At 69.6% G+C, this 16649-nt stretch overlaps 1 protein-coding gene across 1 annotated transcript in view; it reads right to left on the bottom strand.

Moving 5' to 3' along the window:
* HSPG2 (heparan sulfate proteoglycan 2) overlaps positions 1 to 16649 on the bottom strand; it is a 73942-nt gene that overhangs the window by 41799 nt on the left and 15494 nt on the right. The window contains 17 exon segments of the mRNA XM_054175938.1: positions 476 to 616; positions 4088 to 4155; positions 4257 to 4315; positions 4557 to 4643; positions 5220 to 5347; positions 5436 to 5583; positions 5665 to 5861; positions 6599 to 6775; positions 7216 to 7379; positions 8792 to 8938; positions 9109 to 9257; positions 10547 to 10691; positions 11459 to 11590; positions 12216 to 12335; positions 13537 to 13693; positions 13695 to 13767; positions 15034 to 15184. Of these exon segments, the coding sequence (XP_054031913.1) occupies positions 476 to 616; positions 4088 to 4155; positions 4257 to 4315; positions 4557 to 4643; positions 5220 to 5347; positions 5436 to 5583; positions 5665 to 5861; positions 6599 to 6775; positions 7216 to 7379; positions 8792 to 8938; positions 9109 to 9257; positions 10547 to 10691; positions 11459 to 11590; positions 12216 to 12335; positions 13537 to 13693; positions 13695 to 13767; positions 15034 to 15184 (2243 nt within the window).

The raw sequence follows: 16649 nt of genomic DNA, 5'->3' as shown, positions 1-16649 counted from the left end.
ACTCCATGGCACCTCATGGCACAGCATGATACAGCATGGCACAGCACAGCATGGCATGGAACAACATTGTATAGCCTGGCATGGCACAATGTGGCATGGCACGGCATGGCATGGCATGGCACTACCCAACACAGACCAATATGACATGGCACAAGCTGGCACAGCGTGGCATGGCAAGTTGCAACATGGCACTGCCTGGTACTGCCTGGCACAGCACAACATGACATGGCACAGCATGGCATGGCAAGTAGCAAGATGGCACAACCTGGCACAACATGGCATGGCATACCATAATACAATGTGGCACAGCATGGCATGGCACAAGATGGCACAGCCTGGCATGGCACTATGTGGCACGGCACAGCATGGCACCACACCACACCACACCACACGGCACATCCCAGCTCAACACGACCGCAGTGAGGCCTGGCAGGGCCTGGCAGGGCCTGGCAGGGCCTGGCAGGGCTGTGGGTACCTGGTGGCGGCTCCAGGCGGAGCTGTGGCAGTGCCTGGTGATGCCCATGCAGAAGCAGGGCAGGCAGCCCTCGGGGTTGGCAGCGCTCAGGTGGAAGGTGCCAGCGGCGCAGGCGTCGCACAGCCGGCCCTCGACGTTGGGCTGCGGGCACAGCGGGCACGGGCTGGGGCCAGCTGGGCACGGGGGCAGCGGGGGGGGGGCTGGGCAGCTGGACTGGGTGCCAATGGAGGAGGAATGGGTGGCAAGGGGGTTGGAGATGGGTGCCAAGGGGGTTGGGAATGGGTGCCAAGGGGGTTGGAGATGGGTGCCAAGGGGGTTGGGAATGGGTGCCAAGGGGTCTGGAATGGGTGCCAAGGGGGTTGGAGATGGGTGCCAAGGGGGTTGGAGATGGGTGCCAAGGGGGTAGGAAATGGGTGCCAAGGGGGTTGGAATGGGTGCCAAGGGGGTAGGGAATGGGTGCAAAAGGGGTTGGAGATGGGTGCAAAAGGGGTCTGGAATGGGTGCCAAGGGGTATAGAAATGGGTGCCAAGGGGTATAGAAATGGATGCCAAGGGGGTAGGGAATGGGTGCCAAGGGGTCTGGAATGGGTGCCAAGGGGTATAGAAATGGGTGCCAAGGAGATTGGGAATGGGTGCCAAGGGGTCTGGAATGGGTGCCAAGGGAGTAGGAATGGGTGCCAAGGGGGTTGGAGATGGGTGCCAAGGGGGTAGGAAATGGGTGCCAAGAGGGTAGGAAATGGGTGCCAAGGTGGTTGGGAATGGGTGCCAAGGGGGTTGGAGATGGGTGCCAAGGGGGTTGGGAATGGGTGCCAAGGGGGCTGGAGATGGGTGCCAAGGGGGTTGGGAATGGGTTCCAAGGGGGTAGGAAATGGGTGCCAAGGGGGTTGGGAATGGGTGCCAAGAGGGTTGGGGATGGGTGCCAAGGGGGTTGGGAATGGGTGCCAAGGGGGTTGGAGATGGGTGCCAAGGGGGTAGGAAGTGGGTGCCAAGGGGGTTGGAATGGGTGCCAAGGAGGGAGGAATGGGTGACAAAGGGTAGGGAATGGGTGCCAAGGGGGTTGGAATGGGTGCCAAGGGGGTAGGGAATGGGTGCAAAAGGGGTCTGGAATGGGTGCCAAGGGGTATAGAAATGGGTGCCAAGGAGATTGGGAATGGGTGCAAAAGGGGTTGGAGATGGGTGCCAAGGGGGTAGGGAAAGGGTGCCAAGGGGGTTGGAATGGGTGCCAAAGGGGCTGGAGATGGGTGCCAAGGGGTCTGGAATGGGTACCAATGGGGTTGGGAATGGGTGCCAAGGGTGTAGGAATGGGTGCCAAGGGGGTTGGAGATGGGTGCCAAAGGGGTTGGAGATGGGTGCCAAGGGGTTTGGAGAGGGTGCCAAGAGGTTTGGAGATGTGTGCCAATGGGGTTGGAATGGGTGTCAAGGGGTCTGGAATGGGTGCCAAGGGGGTTGGAGATGGGTGCCAAGGGGTCTGGAATGGGTGCCAAGGGAGTAGGAATGGGTGCCAAGGGGGTTAGAGATGGGTGCCAAGGGGGTAGGAAATGGGTGCCAAGAGGGTAGGAAATGGGTGCCAAGGGGGCTGGAGATGGGTGCCAAGGGGGTTGGGAATGGGTGCCAAGGGGATTGGAGATGGGTGCCAAGGGGGTTGGGAATGGGTGCCTAGGGGGTTGGAGATGGGTGCCAAGGGGGTTGGGAATGGGTGCCAAGGGGTCTGGAAGGGGTACCAAGGAGGTTGGGAATGGGTGCCAAGGGGTCTGGAATGAGTGCCAAGGGGGTTGGAATGGGTGCCAAGGGGGTTGGAATGAGTGCCAAGGGGGTTGGAATGGGTGCCAAGGGGGTTGGAATGGGTGCCAATGGGGTTGGAATGGGTGCCAAGGGCTTTAGAAATGGGTGCCAAGGGGGTCTGGAGTGGGTGCCAAGGGGGTAGGAAATGGGTGCCAAGGGGGTTGGAGATGGATGCCAAGGGGGTTGGGAATGGGTGCCAAGGGGTCTGGAAGGGGTACCAAGGAGGTTGGGAATGGGTGCCAAGGGGTCTGGAATGAGTGCCAAGGGGGTTGGAATGGGTGCCAAGGGGGTAGGGAATGGGTGCCAATGGGGTTGGAGATGGGTGCCAATGGGGTTGGAATGGGTGCCAAGGGCATTAGAAATGGGTGCCAAGGGGGTCTGGAGTGGGTGCCAAGGGGGTAGGGAATGGGTGCAAAAGGGGTTGGAGATGGGTGCAAAAGGGGTCTGGAATGGGTGCCAAGGGGTATAGAAATGGGTGCCAAGGAGATTGGGAATGGGTGCCAAGGGGTCTGGAATGGGTGCCAAGGGAGTAGGAATGGGTGCCAAGGGGGTTGGAGATGGGTGCCAAGGGGGTTGGGAATGGGTGCCAAGGGGATTGGAGATGGGTGCCAAGGGGGTTGGGAATGGGTGCCAAGGGGGTTGGGGATGGGTGCCAAGGGGGTTGGGAATGGGTGCCAAGGGGGTTGGAGATGGGTGCCAAGGGGGTTGGGAATGGGTGCCAAGGGGTCTGGAATGAGTGCTAAGGGGGTTGGAATGGGTGCCAAGGGGGTTGGGAATGGGTGCCAAAGGGGTTGGAGATGGGTGCCAAGGGGTCTGGAAGGGGTACCAAGGAGGTTGGGAATGGGTGCCAAGGGGTCTGGAATGAGTGCTAAGGGGGTTGGAATGGGTGCCAAGGGGGTAGGGAATGGGTGCCAAAGGGGTTGGAGATGGGTGCCAAGGGGGTTGGGAATGGGTGCCAAGGGGATTGGAGATGGGTGCTAAGGGGGTTGGGGATGGGTGCCAATGGGGTTGGAATGGGTGCCAAGGGCTTTAGAAATGGGTGCCAAGGGGGTCTGGAGTGGGTGCCAAGGGGGTAGGAAATGGGTGCCAAGGGGGTTGGAGATGGATGCCAAGGGGGTAGGAAATGGGTGCCAAGAGGGTTGGAATGGGTGCCAAGGGGGTTCGAGATGGGTGCCAAGGAGGTGGGGAATGGGTGCCAATGGGGTTGGAATGAGGGCCATGAGGGTAGGAAGGGGTGCCAAGGGGACTGGAGATGGGTGCCAAGTGGGGTTGGAGTGGGTGTCAAGGGGTTTGGAGATGGGTGCCAAGGGGGTTGGAATAGGTGCCAAGGAGGGGTTGGACGTGGTGGCACAGGCAGGTTGCTCTGGGTGCCATGGCCTGGTCTGGGTGCCATGGCCTGGTCTGGGTGCTGTGGAAGGCCCAGGGGACTGAGTGCCCCAGGGATTGGACTGGGTGCCATGGAGTCATCAGAGTGGGTGCCACAGGAGGTGGGAAGCGGTGCCAAGGAGGATGGAACTGGGTGCCCCAAGGGCTCAGGCTGGGTGCCATGGGGGTCAGGCTGGGTGCTGGGGCAGATCTCAGACTGGGTGCCACGGGGGCCTTGGAATGGGTGCCAGTGGGGGGGGCAGGTTGCACTGGGTACCATGGGGGTCAGACTGGGCTCTGGGGCAGGGGGTTGGACTGGGTGCCATGGGGGCATTGGTATGGGTGCCATGGGGCAGGGTGAGACTGGGTGCTGTGGAGGATAGCACTGGGTACCCAGGGATGGCCCTGGGTGCCATGGAGGGTGGCAGCACCCAGCCCCCCCTCACCCCTGGCACCCTGCCCTCACCTTGCAGCGGCAGGTGCCACTGGCATCGTCCTTGCCCCCGCGGGCATCACACTTGGCGAGCTCCTGACCTGCAGGCAGCGAGGGTGAGGGTGGGGAGGGGGCACCCAGAGGTGGGGAGGAGGCACCCCTGGGTGAGGGGTCGGGGGGGAGCACCCACAGCCAGACTCACCAATGGGGCTGCATTTGCCTCCGGGCTGGATGGGATCCCCCTCATAGCCTGGAGCACACCTGCGGGGGGAGGAGGGGTGAGGGCGGGGCAGGGCGGGGCAGGGCGGGGGAGAAGGGGTGAGGAGGAGGAGAAGGGAGCGGAGGGGGGAGGGTGGGTGGGGGAGGATGGGGGAGGGGTGAGTGAGGGGGGGTGGGGGTGGGTGGTGAGGGTGGATGGGGGTGGGTGGGGGTGGGTGATGGCTGGGGGGTTCAGATGGGCGCGGTGGTCTCAGGGGGGTGCCAGGGTGCCCGCCGTGCCCACCTCTCGCAGCGGCGCCCGGCGTATCCGGGGGCACAGGCGTCGCAGGTGGCCTGGCCGTCGGTGTCCAGGAAGCAGGACTCAGAGAACCTGTGGGCACAGCCAGGCTGGCACCACCGCAGGCTGGCACAGCCGGGCTGGCACTGCTGCACGCTGGCACAGCCGGGCTGGCACAGCTGGGCCGGCACTGCTGTATGCTGGCACTGCCGCACAGTGGCACAGCTGGGCCAGCACGGCTGCACGCTGGCACAGCCACACGCTGGCACATCCAGGCTGGCACTGCCACACGCTGGCATCGCCACATGCTGGCACAGCCAGGCTGGCACAGCTGCACGCTGGCACAGCTGCACGCTGGCACAGCCAGGCTGGCACCGCCACATGCTGGCACCGCCACATGCTGGCACATCCAGGCTGGCACTGCCACACGCTGGCATCGCCACATGCTGGCACAGCCAGGCTGGCACCGCCACACGCTGGCACCGCCACATGCTGGCACTGCCACACACTGGCACTGCCACATGCTGGCACCGCCACATACTGGCACAGCCAGGCTGGCACCGCCACATGCTGGCACCGCCAGGCTGGCACCGCCACATGCTGGCACCGCCACACACTGGCACGCAGGGGCGGGGGGAGGGGCGCCCCGGGGGGTGGGCTGGCACTCACCTGCGCGAGGGCTCGGTGTAGGGGCAGGGGCAGGGGTGGCAGGCGGTGGCGGTGCCCTTGGTGGCGTCGCCGAAGAAGCCAGGCCTGCACTTCTCGCACTGCGGCCCCTCCGTGTTGTGCTGGCAGTTCTGGGGGGGCACGCCGGGCATCAGCGGCCGCCGGGTCCCCCGGGCCCCCCGCCCTGGCCCCGGGCCGGGGCCCCCGCCCCCTCCTCACCAGGCAGTGCCCGAAGACAGGGTCGCAGGTGCCGGAGTGGCCGTGGCAGCCGCAGCCGGAGCAGCTGCCCAGGTAGGGTCCCTTCCGCACCCGCTCGAAGCGGCTGGCGCAGCGCTGGCACGACAGCCCCGCGTAGCCCACCGGGCACCTGCGGAGGGGGCGCCGTCAGGGCGGCATCCCGGCAGGGCTGGCCCCGAGCCTGCCCCCCCCCGGCGCCAGCGGCGGTCACCTGCACTCCTCCACCTCCCCGGCGGGGCCCAGGCCGCCGTCCCCGGGGCCGGTGACGTCCATGGCCACGGCGCCGAGCCCCACGCTGGCCATGTGCCCGTCGTACACCGCCCGCAGGAAGATGCCCTCCAGGTCCTGCAGCACCAGCAGCAGCAGCTCCCGGCTCACGGGGGCGCCCTCCTCGTCCTCCCAGTGCTCCTGCCAGGGCGGGGGGCGCAGCGGAGTCACCCCCAGGGGGTGGTGCCACCGCTGGCATCGTCCGCCCCAGCACCACCGGCGCTCGCTTGGCAGCACTGGCAGCGCTGGCTTGGCACCAGCACCACCAGCACCCACTAGCACCATCCCCCACCCACCCATCACCCACCCACTAGCACCATCCCCCACCCACCCATCACCCACCCACTAGCACCATCACCCACCCATCCATTACCCACCCATTACCCACCCATCCCTATCCCCCACCCACCCATCACCCACCACCATTACCCACCCACCACCACCACCCACCCACCCATCCATTACCTACCCACCACCATCACCCACCCACCCATCCATTACCCACCCATCCCCCACCCATCCCCATCCCCCACCCACCCATCACCCACCCACCCACTAGCACCATCACCCACCCATCCATTACCCACCCATCACCCACCCATTCCCATCCCCCACCTACCCACCACCCACCCACAACCATCACCCACTCATCACCCACCCACCACCATCACCCACCCATCACCCACCCATCACCCACCCATCACCACCACCCACCCACCACCATCACCCACCCATCACCCACCCATCACCCACCCATCACCACCACCCACCCACCACCATCACCCACCCATCACCACCTATCACCCACCCACCCCCCACCCATCGCCCACCCCCATTCCCCCCATGCCCTCCCCCGGCCCCTGGCACCCCACCCGCACCTCGGTGAAGGGCACGCGCCTCTGGTTGGTGACGTCGGGGCGGGTGGCACCGGCTCGTGCCCGCAGCTGGCGCCCGTGCCCGCGCAGCACCACGTCAGGGTGGGCGGTCGGCTCGGGGGGACCCCGGCCCAGGCGGTACCGCACCCCATAGCTCAGTGCCCCCCCGTAGGCATCCACCTGGCACCGTGGGGGGCAGTCAGCAGCTGGCACCCTGGCCCCAGCCCCACCCCCCAAGCTACACCCCCAGCCCACCCCCAGCCCCGCCCCCAGCCACACCCCCAGCGCCACCCCCCCTACCCTCAGCTCCATGCCCAGCCCCGCCCCCAGCTACACCCCCAGCGCCACCCCCCCACCCTCAGCTCCATGCCCAGCCCCGCCCCCAGCCACACCCCCAGCGCCACACCCCCCCCCCCCAGCTCCATGCCCAGCCCATCCCCATCCCCAGCCCCACCCCCAGCCCAGCCCCAGGCCCAGCTACACCCCCAGCCCCACCCCACCCCCGGGCCCAGCCCAGACCCAGCCCCGCCCCCAGTCCCAACCCAGCCCCACCCCAAGCCCCGCCCCCCACCCATAGTCCCACCCCCAGCCCCGCCTCAGCCCCCCCCAGCTGCTGTCACCTTGTCGCCAAGGAAGGTGCTTGGCAGTGCCCAGAAGGCATCGAGGGCCAGGAAGCGTCGGGAGAGGTCCAGCAGCTGGAACTCCTCTGTGCCCACATCCACGTGGAGCTGGGTGGCAGAGAGCACCGGCGAGGAGGGCGAGGCTGGCACCGTCACGTTGACTCCTGCCGGGAGAGGGCTCAGCCCCTGGGGTCCCTGTGCCCTGCTGCCCCCCGTGCCCTGCTGCCCCCTGTGCCCTGCTGCCCCCCTGTGCCCTGCTGCTCCTGTGCCCTGCTGCTCCCTGTGCCCTGCTGCCCCCCATGCCCTGCTGCTCCCTGTGCCCTGCTGCCCCCTGTGCCCTGCTGCCCCCCGTGCCCTGCTGCCCCCTGTGCCCTGCTGCCCCCCTGTGCCCTGCTGCCCCCTGTGCCCTGCTGCCCCCCTGTGCCCTGCTGCTCCCTGTGCCCTGCTGCCCCCCGTGCCCTGCTGCCCCCTGTGCCCTGCTGCCCCCCTGTGCCCTGCTGCTCCCTGTGCCCTGCTGCCCCCCGTGCCCTGCAGCCCCCTGTGCCCTGCTGCTCCTGTGCCCTGCTGCCCCCCGTGCCCTGCTGCCCCCTGTGCCCTGCTGCCCCCCTGTGCCCTGCTGCCCCCTGTGCCCTGCTGCTCCCCGTGCCCTGCTCCTCCCCCTGGTGCCCTGCTGCCCCCCTGGTGCCCTGCTGCCCCCCTGTGCCCTGCTGCCCCCTGTGCCCTGCTGCCCCCCCATGCCCTGCTGCCCCCTGTGCCCTGCTGCTCCCTGTGCCCTGCTCCTCCCCCTGTGCCCTGCTGCCCCCCTGTGCCCTGCTGCTCCTGTGCCCTGCTGCTCCCCGTGCCCTGCTCCTCCCCCTGTGCCCTGCTGCCCCCCTGTGCCCTGCTGCTCCTGTGCCCTGCTGCTCCCTGTGCCCTGCTGCCCCCCATGCCCTGCTGCTCCCTGTGCCCTGCTGCCCCCTGTGCCCTGCTGCCCCCCGTGCCCTGCTGCTCCCTGTGCCCTGCTGCCCCCCTGTGCCCTGCTGCCCCCTGTGCCCTGCTGCCCCCCTGTGCCCTGCTGCTCCCTGTGCCCTGCTGCCCCCCGTGCCCTGCTGCCCCCTGTGCCCTGCTGCCCCCCTGTGCCCTGCTGCTCCCTGTGCCCTGCTGCCCCCCGTGCCCTGCAGCCCCCTGTGCCCTGCTGCTCCTGTGCCCTGCTGCCCCCCGTGCCCTGCTGCCCCCTGTGCCCTGCTGCCCCCCTGTGCCCTGCTGCCCCCTGTGCCCTGCTGCTCCCCGTGCCCTGCTCCTCCCCCTGGTGCCCTGCTGCCCCCCTGGTGCCCTGCTGCCCCCTGTACCCTGCTGCTCCCCGTGCCCTGCTCCTCCCCCTGTGCCCTGCTGCCCCCCTGGTGCCCTGCTGCCCCCCTCTGCCCTGCTGCCCCCCATGCCCTGCTCCTCCCCCTGGTGCCCTGCTGCCCCCCTGGTGCCCTGCTGCCCCCCTGTGCCCTGCTGCTCCCCTGGTGCCCTGCTCCTCCCCCTGTGCCCTGCTGCTCCTGTGCCCTGCTGCCCCCTGGTGCCCTGGTGCCCCCTCATGCCCCTCACTCACCCTTGAAGTCCCCGGGGCGGTCGAAGCGGAGCTGCAGGCGCTGGCGCTGCCGGGAGGTGGCACGGCAGGAGGTGGTGGCACCGAAGCAGAAGCAGGGCAGGCAGCGAGAGCTCCCTGGCACCTGGAAGTGGCCCTCGGGGCACGGCCCTGCGCCAGGGGAGGGGTGAGTGCCAGTGCCAGTGCCATAGTGGGGACAGGGCAGGGGGCAGGGGAATGGAAATGGACAGGGGGCAGGGGACAGGGGGCTGGGCAGAGAACAGGGGCAGGGGGCAGGGCAGGGCAGGGGCAGGGGGCTGGGCAGGGCAGGGGGCACTCACCGGGGCGGGTGACGGTGAGGATGCTGTCGGGGATGCCAAACACCATGCCCAGGCTGTTGATGGCCTCGCAGGTGTAGGCTCCCTGGTCGGCCTCCTTCACGTCCCGGATGGTCAGGGTGCCCTGCCCGGCCTCGCTGACGATCGACACCCTGCGGGCACGCCTGGCACCTGGCACCCGGCGCCCACCACGCCGGCCACCCAGCGTGCCTGCCACCCAGCACCCACTGCCTGGCAACCAGTGCCCAGCACCCCCGGCACCCAGCATGCCCAGTGCCCAGTACCCAGCACCCCCAGCACCCGGCACCCCCAGCACCCCCAGCACCCAGCACCCCCAGCACCCAGCATGCCCAGTGCCCAGTACCCAGCACCCCCAGCACCCAGCACCCCCAGCACCCCCAGCACCCAGCAACCCCAGCACCCAGCACCCCCAGCACCCAGCATGCCCAGTGCCCAGTACCCAGCACCCCCAGCACCCAGCACACCCAGCACCCAGCATGCCCAGTGCCCAGTACCCAGCACCCCCAGCACCCAGCACCCCCAGCACCCAGCACCCCCAGCACCCAGCACACCCAGCACCCAGCATGCCCAGTGCCCAGTACCCAGCACCCCCAGCACCCAGCACCCCCAGCACCCAGCACCCACTGTGCCCAGCACCCATAGTACCCAGCACCCCCAGTGCCCAGCACCCAGCACCCCCAGCGCCCAGCACCCCCAGTGCCCAGCACCCCCAGCACCCAGCACCCCCAGCGCCCAGCACCCCCAGTGCCCAGCACCCCCAGCACCCAGCACCCCCAGCGCCCAGCACCCCCAGTGCTCAGCACCCCCAGCGCCCAGCACCCCCAGCACCCAGCACCCCCAGCGCCCAGCACCCCCAGTGCCCAGCACCCCCAGCACCCAGCACCCCCAGCGCCCAGCACCCCCAGTGCTCAGCACCCCCAGCGCCCAGCACCCCCAGCACCCAGCACCCCCAGCACCCAGCACCCCCAGCGCCCAGCACCCCCAGTGCTCAGCACCCCCAGCGCCCAGCACCCCCAGCACCCAGCACCCCCAGCACCCAGCACCCCCAGCGCCCAGCACCCCCAGTGCCCAGCACCCCCAGCGCCCAGCACCCCCAGCACCCAGCACCCCCAGCGCCCAGCACCCCCAGTGCTCAGCACCCCCAGCACCCAGCACCCCCAGCACCCAGCACCCCCAGCGCCCAGCACCCCCAGTGCTCAGCACCCCCAGCGCCCAGCACCCCCAGCGCCCAGCACCCCCAGCACCCAGCACCCCCAGCGCCCAGCACCCCCAGTGCTCAGCACCCCCAGCACCCAGCACCCCCAGCGCCCAGCACCCCCAGCACCCAGCACCCCCAGCACCCAGCACCCCCAGCACAAGCCCCACCCAATCAGGAGCTCCACCCCAGTGCCCCCAAGCCCCGCCCGCGCCCCGCCCGCACCTGTGGCTGCTGGGGGTGTGCCCCCAGTTGAGGCGCCAGGTGATGATGGGGGTGGGCACCCCGGTGGCCACGCAGGTGAAGGTCACTGTCTGGCCGGGCACTGCCCGCACCGACTCCTGGGGCAGCGTCACCACCTGCGGGGGCACTGCCCGCCCCACCCCGTCACCACCCTGGCACCACCTGGCACCACCCAGCACCACCCAGCATCACTCTGACACCACCCTGGCACCACCTGGCACCACCCAATACCACCCAGCATCACTCTGGCACCATCCAACACCTCCCTGGCACCACCTGGCACCACCCTGGCACCACCCAGTACCACCCAGCACCACTCTGGCACCACCAAGCACCACCCTGGAGCCACTCTGGCACCACCCTGGCACCACCAAGCACTACCCTGGAGCCACTCTGGCACCACCCTAGCACCACCCAGTACCACCCAGCACTACTCTGGCACCACCAAGCACCACCCTGGAGCCACTCTGGCACCACCCTGACACCACCCAGTACCACTCTGGCACCACCAAGCACCACCCTGGAACCACCCTGGCACCACCCCAACACCACCTGGCACCACCCAGTACCACCCAGGGCACACTGTTGCCAGCCTGGTTCTATGCCACAGTGTCTGCAGGCACAGCATCCCAGTCCAGTGCCATGGCCCTGGGCACCATGTGCCCAGCCTGGTGCCATCCCACATTGTCCCCAGCCTGGCACCACAGCCCTGGGCACCATATGCCCACCCTGGTGCCCACCACACGGCCCCCAGCCCGGTGCCAGGGCACAGGTGCCATCCCCCCGGGCACGCAGCCCGCCAGGGCGCCGCGCAGGCAGCGGCAGGGCCGGGGCAGCGCGAGGCTGGCAGCGGCGCCCGCGTGGTGCCCGCCGGTGCCCGCCGGTGCCACTCACCGCAGCCAACCTCGTCGGAGCGGTCGGGGCAGTCGGGCTCGCGGTCGCACTGGTAGCTGGCACGGATGCAGGTGCCAGAGGCCTGGCAGCGGAACTCCGCCGGCCCACAGGCGGCGTCCGGAGCCTTGGTGGCTGCAGGGGGTGCCAGCGCCTCAGCAGGGGGCCGTGGGCACCGCCTGGCACCCCCTGAGCCCCATCTGGCGCCCCCGTGCCCAGCCTGGCACCCCCCTAGCCGCACCTGGCACTCCACAAGCCTGGCCTGGCACCCACTGAGCCTCACCAGGCGCCCCTCCAAGCCCCACCTGGTACCCCCTGAGCCCTGCCTGGCACCCCCTAAGCCCCACCTGGCTCCCCCAAGCCATGCCTGGCACCCCTGAGCCCCATCTAGCACCCATGTGCCCATCCTGGCACCCCCCAAGCCTCGCCTGGCTCCCCCAAGCCATGCCTGGCACCCCTGTGCCCAGCCTGGCACCCCCTGAACCTTACCTGGCACCATCCAAGCCCTGCCTGGCATCCCCCAAGCCCCGCCTGGCACCCCCAAGCCATGCATGGCACCCCTGTGTCCAGCCTGGCACCCCCTGAGCCCCACCTGACTCCTCCCAAGCCCAGCCTGGCATTCCCTGAGCCTTGCCTGGCACTCTGCAAGCCCCACCTGGCAGCCCCAAGCCACACCTGGCACCCCCTGAGCCCCACCAGGCACCCCCCAGGCCCCGCCTGGCAGCCCCATGCCCAGCCTGGCACCCCGGGCACCACTCACGGCAGTGGGTCTCGTCGGAGCCGTCGCCGCAGTCGTTCTCCCCATCGCAGCGCCACAGCTTGAGGGCACAGTGCCCATTGGCACACTGGAACTCGTTGGGCTCGCAGGGAGACGGAGTGCCTGGGCACCCAGATGGGCACGGAGCAAAGGGGAGGGTGAGCAGCGGGCAGTGGGGAGTGGGGGAGCGGTGGGCAAGGGGTGATGGGTGGTGGGTACTGGGTTAGGAGTGGTGGGCAGGGGGTGGAGGAGTGGTGGGCAAGGGGTAGGGAGCAGTGGGCAAGGGGTGGTGGGCATGGGGTGGAGGAGTGGTGGGTACTGGGTGAGGGTGGGGGGCAAGGGGTGGTGGGTGGGGGAGTGACAGGCAGTGGGCGGCGAGTGGTGGGCATGGGGTGGGCAGTGGGCAGTGGGGGGTGGGCAAGGGGTGGTGCTGATGGGTGATGAGCAGTGGTCAGTGGGTGGGTGATGGGCACCGGGGGGTGGGCACCAGGGGGCGAGTGCTGTGCTGTGGGGGATGGGTGAGGGCTGGTGGGTGAGGGCTGGGCAGTGGGCAGCGGGTGGTGTGTGGTGGGCAAGGGGTGGTACTGATGGGTGATGGGTGGTGGGCAGTGGGGGGTGGGTGGGTGATGGGTGGTGGGCACCAGGGGGCAGGCACCAGGGGGTGGGCACCAGGGGGCGAGTGCTGTGCTGTGGGGGATGGGTGAGGGCTGGTGGGTGAGGGCTGGGCAGTGGGCAGTGGGCGGTGTGTGGTGGGCAAGGGGTGGTACTGCTGGGTGATGGGTGGTGGGCAGTGGGAGGTGGGTGGGTGATGGGTGGTGGGCACCAGGGGGCAGGCACCAGGGGACAGGCACCAGGGGGCGAGTGCTGTGCTGTGGGGGATGGGTGAGGGCTGGTGGGTGCCAGCCAGGTGGTGGGCACTGGGTGGTGTGTGGTGGGCAAGGGGTGGTGCTGCTGGGTGATGGGTGGTGGGCAGTGGGGGGTGGGTGGGTGATGGATGGTGGGCACCAGGGGGCAGGCACCAGGGGACAGGCACCAGGGGGCGAGTGCTGTGCTGTGGGGGATGGGTGAGGGCTGGTGGGTGCCAGCCAGGTGGTGGGCACTGGGTGGTGTGTGGTGGGCAAGGGGTGGTGCTGCTGGGTGACGGGTGGTGGGCAGTGGGAGGTGGGTGGGTGATGGGCACCGGGGGCCACGGGTGAAGGCCGGTGGGTGCCGGCCGGGCGGTGGGCGCTGGGTGCCGGCCGGGCAGCGGGCGCCAGGCCGTGGGTGCCGCGCAGGGGTAGCGCCAGCGGCGGGGTGCCCGCCGTGCCCGCCGTGCCCCGCTCACCGCAGGCCTGCTCGTCGCTGCCGTCGGCGCAGTCGGGCTCCCCGTCGCAGACGTAGTCCCTGGGCACGCAGTGCCCGTCCCCGCAGGCAGCCTCCCCCGCCGGGCACCCGCTGCCCGCCGCCGGCCGCGGGGGGCGCGGGGTCGGGGGGGCGCCGCCCTGCCGCCCAGGGGGTGGTGGCAGCGGCGCTGGGGGTGCTCAGGGGGCGGCTGGTGCCCGGCCGGGAGGTGGTGCTGGGGGGAGGCTGAGTGGCGGCGTCTGGGGGGGGGCAAAGGAGAGGGGGTGAGGGGGGGAGAAATGGGGGTGCAGGGGGGGACATGGGAGTGCCAGGGGGACATGGGGGTGTAGGGTGGGGAAATGGGGGTGCTGGGGGGTGGAAATGGGGGTGCCGGGGGGGAGATAGGGGGGGGTGGAGAGAGGGTTTGGGGGGCTGGGGGGAGGAACTTGGGGTGCAGGGGGGAATGGGGGTGCAGGGGGGAAACTGGGGGGTTAGAGGGTCTGGGGGGATTAGGTGGGGGGGAAATGGGGGTGCAGGGAGAGGTGATGCAGGGATTTGGGGGTGCAGGTGGCTCACGGTGGGTGATGCAGTGAATTGGGGGTGCAGGGGGCTTGACACGGGGATTTGGGGGTGCACGGGGCTCGGGAGGAGTGATGCAGGGATTTGAGGGTGCAGGGGAGGTGATGCAGGGAGTTGGGGGGCTGGGGGCTGGGGGGGAGGTGATGCAGTGAATTGGGGTGCAGGGGTGTTGGGGGGGCTGATGCAGGCATTTGGGGGTGCAGGGGGGGTTGACACAGGGATCTGGGGTGCAGGGGGCTCGGGGGGGTGATGCAGGCATTTGGGGGTGCAGGGGGGGTTGACACAGGGATCTGGGGTGCAGGGGGCTCGGGGGGGTGATGCAGGCATTTGGGGGTGCAGGGGGCTCAGGGGGGGTGATGCAGGCATTTGGGGGTGCAGGGGGGGTTGACACAGGGATCTGGGGTGCAGGGGGCTCGGGGGGGTGATGCAGGCATTTGGGGGCGCAGGGGGCTCAGGGGGGGTGATGCAGGGATCTGGGGGTGCAGGGGAGGTGATGCAGGGATCTGGGGGTGTGGGGCGCTCGGGGGGGTGATGCAGGCATTTGGGGGTGCAGGGGGGGTTGACACAGGAATCTGGGGTGCAGGGGGCTCGGGGGGGTGATGCAGGGATTTGAGGTGCAGGGGGGGTTGACACAGGGATCTGGGGTGCAGGGGGCTCACAGGGCTGATGCAGGCATTTGGGGGTGCAGGGGGGGTTGACACAGGGATCTGGGGTGCAGGGGGCTCGGGGGGGTGATGCAGGGATTTGAGGTGCAGGGGGCTCAGGGGGGGTGATGCAGGGATCTGGGGGTGCAGGGGAGGTGATGCAGGGATCTGGGGGTGTGGGGCGCTCGGGGGGGTGACACAGGGCTTTGGGGGCTCCGGGAGGGTGTGATGGAGGGGATTTGGGGGTGCAGGGGGATGGCAGAGGGCTTTGGGGGTGCAAGGGGGGGCTCGGGGGGGGCTCACCGCAGCCCTGCTCGTCGGAGCCGTCGCGGCAGTCCGGGCGGCGGTCGCAGAGGTACTCGGCCGCCACACACTCACCGCTGCCGCAGCTGAACTCCAGCGCCGTGCAGGCCCGCGGCTGGGGGGTCACTGGGGCGGGGGGGGGGCAGCACAATGAATGTGGAACCCCCCCCCCAAAATATCCCCTGAGGAGGGGGCTGAGCCCTGCCAGCACCGGGCATCGTGGGACAGGACAGCTGGGGGGCACTCAGAGTCCCCCCAAACCCCTCCCGCGGACTTCCCCCCCTTAGTGTGGTCACCAGCCCCTGCCCCCCACCTCTGCACCGAGTCTGGGGGTGCTCAGCCCCTGCCCCCCACCTCTGCACCGAGTCTGGGGGTGCTCAGCCCCTGCCCCCCACCTGTGCACCGAGTCTGGGGGTGCTCAGCCCCTGCCCCTCACCTCTGCACCGAGTCTGGGGGTGCTCAGCCCCTGCCCCCCACCTCTGCACCGAGTCTGGGAGTGCTCAGCCCCTGCCCCCCACCTCTGCACCGAGTCTAGGGGTGCTCAGCCCTAATCCTGCCCCCCACCTGTGCACCGAGTCTGGGGGTGCTCAGCCCTAATCCTGCCCCCCACCTCTGCACCAAGTCTGGGGGTGCTCAGCCCCTGCCCCCCACCTCTGCACCGAGTCTGGGGGTGCTCAGCCCCTGCCCCCCACCTCTGCACCGAGTCTGGGGGTGCTCAGCCCCTGCCCCCCACCTGTGCACCAAGTCTGGGGGGGGCTCAGCCCCTGCCCCCCACCTCTGCACCGAGTCTGGGGGTGCTCAGCCCTAATCCTGCCCCCCACCTGTGCACCGAGTCTGGGGGTGCTCAGCCCCTGCCCCCCACCTCTGCACCGAATCTGGAGTTGCTCAGCCCCTGCCCCCCACCTGTGCACCGAGTCTGGGGGTGCTCAGCCCCTGCCCCCCACCTGTGCACCGAGTCTGGGGATGCTCAGCCCCTGCCCCCCACCTGTGCACCAAGTCTGGGGGTGCTCAGCCCCTGCCCCCCACCTCTGCACCGAGTCTGGGGGTGCTCAGCCCCTGCCCCCCACCTGTGCACCAAGTCTGGGGGGGGCTCAGCCCCTGCCCCCCACCTCTGCACCGAGTCTGGGGGTGCTCAGCCCCTGCCCCCCACCTGTGCACCAAGTCTGGGGGTGCTCAGCCCCTGCCCCCCACCTCTGCACCGAGTCTGGGGGTGCTCAGCCCCTGCCCCCCACCTGTGCACCAAGTCTGGGGGGGGCTCAGCCCCTGCCCCCCACCTCTGCACCGAGTCTGGGGGTGCTCAGCCCCTGCCCCCCACCTGTGCACCGAGTCTGGGGATGCTCAGCCCCTGCCCCCCACCTGTGCACCAAGTCTGGGGGTGCTCAGCCCCTGCCCCCCACCTCTGCACCGAGTCTGGGGGTGCTCAGCCCCTGCCCCCCACCTGTGCACCAAGTCTGGGGGGGGCTCAGCCCCTGCCCCCCACCTCTGCACCGAGTCTGGGGGTGCTCAGCCCCTGCCCCCCACCTGTGCACCGAGTCTGGGGGTGCTCAGCCCCTGCCCCCCACCTGTGCACCGAGTCTGGGGATGCTCAGCC

This window comes from Dryobates pubescens, chromosome 33 (assembly GCF_014839835.1).
Source record: "Dryobates pubescens isolate bDryPub1 chromosome 33, bDryPub1.pri, whole genome shotgun sequence".
In the NCBI taxonomy this organism is placed as follows: domain Eukaryota; kingdom Metazoa; phylum Chordata; class Aves; order Piciformes; family Picidae; genus Dryobates; species Dryobates pubescens.
Note: the sequence above shows the minus strand (reverse complement) of the source record. Positions and strands in the feature narration are given on the sequence as shown.